At 45.7% G+C, this 12,480-nt stretch overlaps 1 protein-coding gene and 1 long non-coding RNA gene across 2 annotated transcripts in view; both read right to left on the minus strand.

The window, feature by feature from the left end:
• Nucleotides 1–273: 273 nt before the first annotated feature.
• Nucleotides 274–1,635, minus strand: DIO3 (iodothyronine deiodinase 3). The gene has a single exon (XM_005155178.3). The coding sequence runs from the start codon at nt 1,126–1,128 to the stop codon at nt 304–306; it is 825 nt and encodes a 274-aa protein (XP_005155235.3). The 5' UTR covers nt 1,129–1,635; the 3' UTR covers nt 274–303.
• Nucleotides 1,636–1,755: 120 nt separating this feature from the next.
• The window catches only part of LOC115946594 (uncharacterized), a 65,228-nt gene continuing 54,503 nt past the window's right edge, over nt 1,756–12,480 (minus strand). The window contains exon 3 of the long non-coding RNA XR_004080639.2: nt 1,756–2,458. This is a non-coding gene — a long non-coding RNA (uncharacterized lncRNA). The remainder of the gene's footprint in view (nt 2,459–12,480) is intronic.

The raw sequence follows: 12,480 nt of genomic DNA on the forward strand, positions 1-12,480 counted from the left end.
AAATGATAAACGCTTCTTAAAAAAAAAAAAGAAAGAAAGAAAAAGAAAGAGTTATTTACAAACGCACATGGACATACAGTATTGACAGAGCGTGGCTGGCAAAATCAACGTGATTTGAATAGAGAAAGGCTATGGCACATCTTGCTCGAAAGCTCGCACAGCAGCCTCCTTCGAGTGTCCCCGGGGAAGACAGCTCCTGCCACCAAGCCGTAGCGCTTTCTCTCTCCCCACCTCTCCCCCCACCCTCGCCCCCCCCCCCCCCCCTCACACCTTTCCACCTCTGCACTTCTCCCCGGGTCTTTTTTACACTTGGATGACCACCGTGCTGGGGCTCTGGAGGCGGGTTTTGTACTGGTCTAGCCAGCTCCTCAGCTCCGAGATCTTGTAGCCCTCTGGTCCTCTGCCTCCCTGGTACATCACCTTCTCCTCCTGGATGATGTAGAGCCTCTCGAAGTAGGCACCGTAGGCGGCGCTGGAAGCATTGTCCATAGTGTCTACGGCCAGGGGGCAATCGGGTGCCCCTTCTCGCATCAGCTGAGCTGCCCGCAGCCGGTCCTGGAGGCACTGGTGCTTGGGGATGTTGTAGGCTGCGTCCGAGCTGACCCAGCCGTCGGACGGGTGTGCTTCTTCGATGTACACCAGCAGGAAGTCAGCAATGTCCACGAAGTGCGAGGCCAGGCGCTGGAAGGACCTCAGGCGGGCCATGAACGGGGGTCAGGTGCAGCTGCCGAAGTTGAGGATGAGGGGTCTCTTGCCGCGGGCGAAGTCCAGGATGCGGAGTCTCTTCTGCCCGTCCAGCTGGATCACCTCGGGGTTCGGGGCCAAGGAGCCCACGTGCGCCGACTTGAAGAAGTCCAGTTTCTGCCCGTGCCATACGGCTTTCAGCGACTCCAGCGTGAACATGCGGTTAGAGTCGGACACGCAAACCGGGGGGTCGTCAGGGGGCGGCCCCTCGCTGGCGCCGGCCACCTCCTCCGCCGTGGGTATCGTCAGCATCTTCTTCCTAATGCACAGAAAATCCAGGAGCCAGAGCATCACGGCGGTGAGCAGGAAGCGGGGGAAGAGAAGGATGCAGGCGGCCGCCTGGGTGAGCAGCTGCAAGGTGTGAACGCCAAGGGAGTGGAGCATCGCAGCGGCTTATGCTGCAGGGCGCTGGCTGCTGGGGGGGTCTCCACACACCCTGCTTGCTGGGGTCTGTGCAGCACAGCTGAGATCCCGCTTCTCTTTAAGCCCATTTTATAGTCAGGGATTTAAATGAAAAGTGACTCCACCTCCGGCCAGAACCCGCCCCTCTGGAACTTGAGCCTGGGGATTACCTACCCCTCCACTCTAATGACCTAAAAATACACAGACAAAAGGGGAGAGAGCCCCGGCGGGAGCTGCGACGGACGTGCAACAAAGCAGGGAGCAGCCGCTATCGGGCACAGGCACAGACTCCGAGATAGGGCACCGCCGGGATTCCCGGTCGGAGATAGCGGCAGGCGCTTGCAAACAGCCCCGCCAAGGGCAGTGCAACAGGAGCAGCCCGCGCCCTTGGCTCTCTCCGCACTGGGTGTGCGAGCGCGGGGCTGATGCCGCGCCGGAGCGGCAGCGGGGTCCGTGGCCGTCCCGGCAGCCGCCTGCAGGTGACAGGGACGGGCCGTCCGCGCCGCGTCCCTCCCCGTGTTTCCCTCCCCGCCCCGACGACCCAGTGGCCCCAGGGCACGGCCTCCGCCCCGCCACACGCCCCGCCGCCGCCGCGGGGGTACCCGGGGCTCGAACCCGCGTACACGCTGAGCTCGCATCCTCCCCCAGCGGCGGCCGCTGCCCCTACGCCCGGACATGCTGTCGCTCCGCGGCGCGCGGCCCAGTCCCGGGCCGGCGGGTGTCAGGTGGGCGCGGGCCGGCGGGAGCTGCTCCGAGGCGGAGGCCGGGCGCGGAGCGCGCTCCGGCCGCTAGGGGTAGCTGTTGCCCGAGAAGCTGCGGCGGCGGCGCTGGGCTGCCGCGGGCCTGTGCAGCCGCCAGGTCGGGAGGTGTGCGCGGCCCCCGAGCCGGAGGGAGCCTGCCGTCCTTCTCCGTTTCCTGTTGGGGTGGGGGTCACCGTCCTCCCCCTCGGGCCCTAGGGAATGAGGGTCATGTCAGGGAGCCGCGGGGCCAGAGGAGGCTGTGGCAGTGCGCCGGGGTGTGAAGGTGGGGCTCGGTCGCGCTTCAGCTGCGCCTTCGAGCACGTCCGACGCCAACCTAGTCAGGACAGTCGCTGCTTCCCCGGGGAAGATCGTCCTCCCGGTTGCGGGGTGTGTGTCGTCCGGCCTGGGGCTTCTCCTGGGCGCTCCACCGTTAACTGCGGAGCTTGGGTCCTCTCGGTGTTTCCGGGAGCAGGGGAGGGACGCGAGGGTGGGCGCAGGCACGGTGAAGGCGACAGGCGAGTGCTGTTCCGCCATGTCCCCTCTTCACTGGGGTGCTGCTGCGCCCAGGTGAGCTGTAAGTCATGGCAAACATAAACACAAGGTTCTCGTGTGAGTAGCTCTAACAAGGTCCTTGGACAGATGGCTGAAGTGTCACCTCGTGAGTAACCATCTGTAACCATCCACACAACAGGGCTTGTGTTAAGTTGGGTTGGTGGGTGTATTGGTAGCAAAGTGCTTGCAGTACTCAGAAGTGAACACAGACTGTCTGCCTTCAGTCTTCAGCCAGCCAGGAGGAATTTATGGTCTGTAAGTTCCTTCTTGCTGGACTATATGGAGACCTGTCCCAGTGGTGTGGAGCTTAAACCTACTTTGGTGTATACACACAGCCCTAGACAAAATACACTAGCTCTGCTTGCAGCTTTGTCCCTCACTGATGCAGGGTTCCGAGCTCACAACCTCCCCATAATTTGCCATCATTTTCTTCAGCAAAGGCTAGCTAGCTGGTGTCCAAAATGCTGAACACTGCCCTCTGCTATGCAAATCACACATACTGGAGCTGCTGCTGCAGCTACCACTGACCCAGGTGCCTGCCATGCTGACCTGGGGACACAGGATCCAAGCATTCAATGTGCATCTGGGTACTGGACGCCCCATTTCTGCCTGTGGCCAGCACCAGGACACTAGCTGCAGAGTCCCAGAGTGCCTGAGGACCTGCGACTCCTCCTGGGTGCAGCTTGTACTTCTCCAAATGGGACTGTGTGTGTCTCTGTGCCTCCTGTCTAACATCTGCAACATGGAACAATCAATGCTGAGCCTCCTCGTGGGAGTCCAGGCAGCTTACTTCATTTTTATGTAACTTGTTACGAGAACTCTGAATAAAAGGCAAAATTAAAATTGCATTATATTTTTTCTTTATCGGGTTCCGAATAGGCTGTTGGAGAGCAATCTAATCAGGCGCCTGGTTTGCAGCTCCCCGGTGTGTGTCTTTAGCTGGTGTCAACAGCAAGTGAAGGGAACTCAGCGTTTTACCATCTGAATGGAAATGTATGCTCCAGTCCTCATAATGCCACATTCCTACACTAGCGTGATTAATAACCTTTTTTGACGTTCTGTGGTACTCAGTCCAGGGAAAATTACTGAGTAGATATTTACTATATTGTCAAACTTATTTTGAACTCTTCATGTGGGCCTCTCACCACCTCTCTGTAAAGTTATGCAATCTTAAAAACCACAAATTAAAGCCTCTAAACAGATGCAATAAATTGTGGTAGCTGTGAAGAAACCCCCAGGAAAAAAATTGATCTCTCAAAGCAACCTCTTCAAACTATGCTGACAGACAAAAGCCTGAGTAAACAGATGGGTTTGCAACCTTGAATATCAACAAACTTTGCTCTACTAGATCAGTGAGAGGTATTCCAAGGAAAAAAAACCTCTTTGGTCTTGTATAGCTTATTTGTAGCTGGATAGGGACTTCAGAAATGACTTTTTCTCCATTCCCTGGAAACAACTTTGCTTTATTTTTATAGCTTGAAGGAGACTTTTGAATTGGGGTTTCCTATTCAGCTGTGGATACAGCAGAGAATGAAGCATTTTGCTGCAGTGTCCCCCTGCTATACTTTCCTGCCATAGCAAAATTCAAGTATAACCTGAGGATGCTGTTTCTTAGTGAAACAGTGGCTCTGCGTGGCTCTACAAGCCATGCACGGATGTGTCAGTTGAAGTACAGTGCTTGTGTATTTAGACAAAACTCTGTGGGAAAGTGTGGAATTCCTTCTGCAGCTCTTTGGTTCTCAGGAAGTTTGAAGTGATGTGTTGCTGCTGTCTTTCTGTGTTCTGCTGGACCTTTTTCAAAATCCTGTGTTTTCATGACAGTAACCCCTTTCTCTACGTCACAAGGGCCATACCAGCCAGCTGGATCTTGGATTATTTTTAGGTATGTGAAGGTAGTCTTTCTAAGAATCCATACCGCTGCTGCTAATAGTATGGGAACTTACGTCTTCCTGCACTCTGAGGATTTCATAGGATATACCCTAAAACATGGAATTAACAGTGGCACATCTGGTTATAGGTGTTTTTTACTCTTCTGCATGTGGTCTGTGGTTCAGCAGTCACTAACTTAAATATATATAAGTTTGTATGTGTGTGTCAGCACAAGTGCACATACAAGGCTCACATTATTTACTTTTTTAAGAAATTTATAGTTGTAGTTTTTCTCCATTTGATAAATGGAATTCATAACTCTTTTAAGTTCTTTTCAAAAACAGGAGCTACAAAATAAATTCAAGCAACTTATAAAAATAAAACCCCAAAAAGCTGAAATTAAAACCATCAGGTCTGCTTTGATGTAGAGGATGTGTTGAAATGGTATATTTACATGTTTATTTTCTATTTTATAATTTCCTGTGCAAAGGCACGCAATACTTTCTGAGAGGAAACTAAATGTATTTTGGAAGAGTTCCACCTCTCATGTCATCTAAGCTACATGTCATTAATGTGTTTGTTAGAACAGAACAGTAAAGGAAATGAAAAAGACTTTTGCTGACGTTTGGATCCATCCCTGGAATAAGAGCTGGATGATTTCTTTCCATGTAAGTGGCTACCCAGGGGCTGCAGAGAGCTGCAGTAGTGTAGTAGTATTCACTACTCACCTGTCTGGTATCTGTAAGAAATAGGTAAATGCTGTATTGCTGAAATTGGAGGTGGATAAACTCCATTTGCATTTGTTTGCTCTTAGTGTCACCTCTGGAAAAAAGTTGCCATAAGCTGGAGTCTGAGCATGGCTCTGGCTGTCTCTGGACCTACATTGCTCTTAATCTTTCACCATGTTTTTCTTTTCCTACCTTGTGTTTGGTTTTTTTTTCTTTTCTTTATTTGTATTTAAAAAAACAATTTATGTGACTCAGAGAAAACCATGAGAAGTCAAGCACCCAGCCAATGATTTGAGTAGCTATGAGAACTGAAAGGGAAAAAGTGCCATGCCACAGACTGATCTATAAAATTACTAACAGAGCCGTGGACTTTGACACTCCTACCCCAGCCTGGCATTCTCATCCTCAAATATGTGACAAGTATGTCATGTATGATGAAGAGGTTCCTTGCATTTCCCCTCCCCCCACACTTCTTGCTGACTCTGTGATGAATTTGGAAGGAATCGTTTAATTTGGAGTGAAGGCTGATTCCACAGCTACATCTCTGTTAGTGCTGCACTCAGGTCTTTCCCTGAGCGTGGAAATGTGACAACCAACATTTTCTTGAGTCTGTGAGCCACCCACCAAAGCTTTGCAGCATGAGCAAACGTACTGTTCTCTGGATGTGTTAATGGGCTTCTGCATCTGCCTCTACACTGCTGCTTGCTGGTGCCCCTTTTGTGCTAGCTAGCTGTGGTAGAAATGAGGTAATCAACAGGCTCCAAGTTAAAGAATTCTGGTTTTAAACCCAGGTGATTTAGGTGACTGGGTTTTCTTTAGGACCCCCAAAATAGTGTATAATAGCCCAACTTAAAGTCTAACTTGATGAATGCCAAAAGGCGCATTCTTTCCACCCTTCTTCCACCCTTCTTCCTTACTTCTGCTTGCACTGTGTCTTGTGTGATCTTCCATTGACCTGCAGTGACCTGAATCAGGGACTAAGGGGGCAGAAAAACTTGGCTTTAAAAAAATTAGTTATTTTTTTTTCCTGACAGGTTTGTTCCCTAAACTGGATCATGACAAAGGGAACGATCACGTTTGTTGCAGAGAAGGCATAACGGAAATGGCCACAGCGTGTGGCCAAAGCAGGGGTAACAGAACTGCCCCATCAGACTGCCCTAGCAATACTATCAAACTGCCCCAGGGTGGAACTGCAATTGAGAATATATTAAGAGCAGAAATTTCCTGAGTAAGCTTCACTGCATGGAAAATGTAGGTAGTCTTACCCTTTTGAGTAGTGGAAGAGTACAGGAGATATACAGGAGATGACAGTGGCTGTCACAAGGTTCTGCTGTTCAATGTCGCTGAAAGGGGTGCAGAGCCAGCTTCTGGGGTAAGCCAGCAATGTCAGCTTCAGCAGCATCTGCTAACACACTTCCTTCAGCAGTAGGAAATGAGATTATCCAGAGCCCCCCACGCCAAACACATCTTTGCTACCCACCAAGCAAACTGCTCAAAAGCTGCTGTGGCTCAAGAGCTCAGGCTGGACCCCCTGGTAGTACAGTATAATTATAGTCATCTGAATGGTTTGCTCTGCAGCAAAGACAGCAGTCTTGTCCAGAAGTGGAACCCCATAGAGTTATACTTAAGCAGCAACTTTATACACATTGAATACAGATGAAGTCCTTGGCAGAAAGAGAAAATATTTCCTCCATTGTCTTTGGTCATACCAGTTTCAGGTGTGATACAAAGGAGGATGAGGAGATGCAATTTGCTTGAAACTAAATCTCCTCTAAGAAGATTGTAACAGAATTCACCACATGCGGTGTTTTATAACAGTATATTTCAGCATATGACATCAAATTTCAATACATTAACACTGTTCAGAAAGATGACAACAGCCTGATAACTAAGGTTAGATTTTCATCTTTTAAATGGCAACAGACAAGGGTATTTTCTCAGAATGTTAAAGGTACACTTTTGAGTTGACAGACTGGGTCCAGGCTTTGTGGAGGGAAGTGAAACACCGCTCCTTTGAGCTTCCTTGCCATGGGGAAATCTCACTGCTGCCTGGCAGTCTTTGTCTCAGGCTGATGCTCAAAGCCCCAAGGTTTCTGTGGTGAAAGTCATGAATGATCAGCGGCAAAACTCCTGATGCCTTCCTTGTGATCAGGATTGGCTGAAGCCATGTGGCATGATAACAGATAAAAGGAAGGCTGAAGGCTCAGGGTGTGATTTCCATCATCTCACTTTCCTTAGAAGTGCAGTAAAATATGGAGGTTTAAAAAATAATATAATTTAATAATTCTCAGGTTTTCAGGCAATTGCACGTGCCCTGCCTGAACCAGTGTACGCATTTGAATTTTCAGTCTGTAACAGACTCAGAGGGGAAGGCATGAAAAAAGGCATTTAGAAAACATTTATTCAAGAAAAATCTTTAGGGATCATGTCTAGGATAATCTTTTTCAGGGTGACCCTCATTTTCTACAATATAATGGTTTTACCCAGCAGTGGTTTAATGGTTTGGAATAAGCTGTAGAGTAAAGGAACAAATACTTTAGCAAGAATGGCGGAGTTTTACCCAGAAAGGCAGGAGTGTCAGCCCACTTTTGAATATAGAGTGGGGATGATTCATCTACTGACCTTTTATCCCCAACATCACTAAAATGTATATTACATACATAATGTGGTCTGGTTTTGTGTAAATGATCACTTTAAGTATGACAGACCCGTTTGAAGCAATCAGCATACCAATCAGGAGGCTCGAAGGCACTATTGCTGTGCACTTAGTCTCTATCAAATAACTCACTTGAAGCCTTTTCTTTGAACATAAATGTTTGTGAAGTCTTCCAGTCATTTTTTTTTCCTGGCATTTGCCCCACTATTCATTATTTTTAGCCATGTAAAATGGCATTATGCTATTGCTGAATTTTGTTTCTTTCAGCCCATGATGATTTATAAATCTTAATTTCCAGGATACTCCCTTGAAGTTACCTTCTCTTTGTGACCTCAGGATTTCTCTTCCCAGACCTTTGGTATTTATTTTCATTATTTCTGTGGTTGGGGTTTGGCAGTGTTATTTTGGATTAATGACAAACATACATGAGAACTGAAAGGAATACACATCTTAATCTCCTAATTTAATGCATGGCTTGTTTATCAATAATAGAAGGAAGCTTCTGGACAGTTTGACACATCCTAATCATAGGACTCTGCAGCCAGATAGAAAGATTTTGATGTATCTGAGCTGCATGTAATTCTTCATTTGTTCCAAAATAGATGCAATTTGCTTATTTTATATTGCAGCGCGGTATTTCTTTCTCATACTTTGGCCAGAAAGAATTGGAAGTCAGTTAGTTTGGACAAGTATGCATTGTTTATATGGAATATTTTAATTGTCATAAAATTGTGTAAACCTGCTAGCTTCTCTGCTCTTGGATGAAGAAAAGAGCTTTGGCATAACAGGGGCCTGAATTTCTGTTATGTTTTTCCTTTTATGCAGGAAACTGCAAATAATTTAATGCTCAGATGAAATTACTCAGCATTTTACTCAGTATTTGGATTTTCCTCATAAGCAGTATATTTTGCTTTCATCATATATCCAGTATTTTTTTTACTACATCTGCCATCTTTTCTACATCTTTTCACTTTCTCTCTGTATTCTTATTTACCTTCATTGTTTGTTTACTTAGGCTTAATTCCTTCAGCCTACTGTGAATAAAATGTTCCTCTGAAAATGATTAATTTTTCACTTTGTTTACAGAATAGTCTTGCAATGTTATATCTGATACTCATTAGCAGGAAAACAGAAATAAAAGGAGAAACATTATTTCTCACCACAAATCATTTTAATTCACTGGGATCAGGATCTGACCCAAAATGTTTAGGTTAGCTCAACAGCTCAAGATGATTCGAAGGGTCTCAATGTTTATGCCTAACAGCACGTCCTCCTATGACTTTTTATTTTTAGCTGCTCAACAGTTCTTACTTTCTGTGAATTTTAAAGTTATTCTTAGACTAAGCAATACAGTCTCTTCACAGGGAAAAACTGTGACAAGCATAGAGCTATGTAATGCAGCTCATCATTTCATAGGGCCCATAATTTCCACCTGAAGCTCTGTCAGGAAAAAAAAGAAAAACAACCAAAGATTAAATGGTCGCATTAAGCTTTGATATTAAATTTTGAGTTCCAATTCACTATTTGTGGTGTGTGAATTATTGTGGCTACCAGGAGCAGTCCACTATCATCTGTGAAACTTAATTTAAGGGCCAAAAATTACCTTTGAATATTAACATATGTGCAAACCTGCTTCCTGGAATCCAGCTGTACTTTTATTTCTGACATTTTATTGAAATTGATTTTGTAAGAGTATTAATCCCTTGGTGCTGGTTCTCACCTGGAGCCACATTTGAATTTCTTAAAACAAGAAAATGGTGTTTTTTAAAAAAAGGCATTAAGAACCCCTTTTTAGAAATGGAAATCATATACAAAGTGGGGAATATATATGCGAATAAAATGGATCAAGGTGATGTAAGCACACTAGTACAAAGAGGAGAGAGTCCTGAAATGCATATTTATTGCCAACAAACCCTGGATTTACTAGGTACTGTGAGAACGTTTTTTTTTAAGAACAATTATGTTGTATTTGGACAAACTGACATTTTCTCTCTTAACTAATTTTAATTGGCATTATGCTCCCACTGAGCCAAAAAAAAGGAAGACAGCAGCAAAATATAAATTAAAGTAGGAGTAAAGTATCTCAGCTGATGAAAGCATAGATGAAAGACTGAAGCCTTTTTTACAAATACCTTCTTCAAAGTGGGGTGGTCCTCAGGCAGCGGTGGCCTGTGCCTGTTCCTTGGCCTCTTTTACAGATGTTGACATTGCGCTGCCAATGAAGCAGCTGTCACTTTTTACCCGTGTAATGCCTGCCAGCAGCCAGCTCAGAAGTGCTGCTTTTAATTAAATTCCTGATTTCAGTTGGGTTTTGGTTTGCAGCTCACAGCTAACAGAGATTTTCAGGGTGGGGTCTTATAGGGCATTAGGAGCATTTTAGACACCTTTGTGTTAGAGAGATCTGTTCCGAAACATCAAACATCACCTTAATATTATTTACATTTTTGTCCTCATTACTTGTGAGAACTCTTCTAGGTTCTCGCTTCCATAATAGTTAGAATTATTCATATTTCCAGCTTAAATGTATCTATGGTGGATTTACACCGTGTGTTCATGTGCCAATATTGTCTCTTTGCTGAGGCAGTTTTCCTGCCTTCCCTTTCTCTGTGTGTTAAAGAATCATAGAATCGCTTAAAGGAAAAGACCTTTAAGATCATCAAGGGCAGTCCTATATCCCCTTGGGCACCGCTCCACTGTGGCTGATAAGCCAAACTTTAGTGGGGTGTATCAACACTGATGGGGACAGGCAGATTCAGATTCTCTCTGCTAATGAACTGAGTGAGCTGGGGTCTAAACTGGCCCTCTCCTGGTGCCTGTAGGGCTATGGCAGTGTAATGCTAAGCCTGAGCTGGTGAGTTCTGTGGGAGATTTCTTTAGCACTGTGCTAATTCAGTCTATAAGGATTCTGGACCAGTATGAGGCCATTTGAGGCTCATATTGGTCTGCACCTGTTAATTCAGATGTGCTCACAGTCACTTTTCATGAGATGGATTTTCCATTTCTCTGATCCTCCTAGAAGTCATCTTCTGCACCTGTTTCATGTCAGGTCTGTTTTCCTGCACTGTGTAGGAAGAGATTAATTGGAGAACAAGAGATGGCTGTACCCTCTCCTCCTTTTCCTTGCATTGGCGCTGCTTGACACAGCATATGGTCACTGCTTCAGTACAATCATTCTCATCAGTCTGGTTGACGTCTGGAAGTCCTAAACAAACACAGATGCAGCTTGACAGCTGAACACCTGGGCAATGAGTACGGCATGTTAGGAACATGCTGGGTGTACCCTATGTGTGCTATGTTATTTGATTGATGCTGTGCAATACAGCTTGAACCTACCTGAAACCCAGAGGACAAATTAGAACTTTATATATAGTTGTTCTGGAGCCTCCCTGTTATATCAGCCAATACACTACATAGTCAACCCATCTTGGTGAGGCTAGTGCATCCAGAGAGCATTGGGAGGATTGTGCACTCACTGGCCATCTGTGCCACTCATTTTTCCCACAGGCTGGATTTCCTGCTCATGCAGTGCATGGCATGGGATTTCCCAGACACAAACATGGGAGCCCAGGCACATGCTCAGGGGCCGTGTGGCAGGGCTGTGGCTGTGGCTGTCCCCCATATGGAGCACAGCTGTGTCTGTCCTTGAAAGGGGTGACCTAAATTTTACACAGTACTCCAGCGACATATGACCAGCACATCCATTGCTGCTGGAAATACCTGTGTGGTTTTGAATTGTACTTCACCATGGCTGCCTCTCTGTAGGGGCTTTTGCTAACCCTGAATTTGACTGAACCAGCTAGAATTTTCTCCTCCGTGTGCAGCTGGCAACTGCCCAGTTTATAGTGATATTTTTTCACTGCCAGCTTTATGAAACTGAGCTAGGAAATTCTGGATTCCATCCTGTTTGTACTGCTTCAGTCCTTGAAGTCATGCAGTTCTAGGGAAATAGCCTGGTTCTGTTCTGAATACTCACAGATTTCATAAGCTCATTCCCAGTTTTTGCACCCCAGTTTTCTGTCATCTCTGCTGACAATATTCCTGTAATGATGTTTGATCGTGATAATCAGCAGACGGCAGATAACCTTAGCTGATGTAAACTGTCACAGCTTTTGCTATCAAAATAGTACTGGTAGTCTTTCCAGCTAAGGTTCTGCCAGAATGTAATTAGAAATGTACCTTTAAAATGGGATACTTCTTTAACTACTGTAAACATATTTTAAAAGAATTCAGAAGGCTTTGCTTAAAAATATGACTATGCTTATGAAATAGCTATTCCTAGACCAAGTTAACACTAAGAGTGTATCATAATATTAAAGATGCTACAATGTTAAAGGTTTAGATTTCTATTATTAGGAATATTCTCCCTTATTTAACCCTGTTGTAACTCTGTTTTCTACATACAGATGGCCCCTAGCTACTGCAATAAAGCATGCTTCTCTTTCTCAAGTCAGATGCCAGAGAGGTACTGCAACAAGCTCTTCTTAGCATGACATCAGTCCATTTCAACAGTGGCCTTGGAGCTGGCTTTTAAAGCAGTTTTGTTCTGATACCCAAAGAATTGGGCATTTTGTTGCTATCATCTTCTCTATGCCACAAGGGCTGCCTTATTCCCATCCCATCTCTCCAGTTTTATTGCTGCGAAGAATACCTAAGAAATATAAACCAAATGTGTGTTGGAAAAGAGTCTAGGTAACAACTCCAAAAGATACAAACTGGGCCACATCTCGCATATGTTCAGCACTGGTGATTTAAGTGTTGACATTGTCATGGTGACAATTAAGAAGCAAGA

This window comes from Melopsittacus undulatus, chromosome 4, assembly GCF_012275295.1.
Source record: "Melopsittacus undulatus isolate bMelUnd1 chromosome 4, bMelUnd1.mat.Z, whole genome shotgun sequence".
In the NCBI taxonomy this organism is placed as follows: domain Eukaryota; kingdom Metazoa; phylum Chordata; class Aves; order Psittaciformes; family Psittaculidae; genus Melopsittacus; species Melopsittacus undulatus.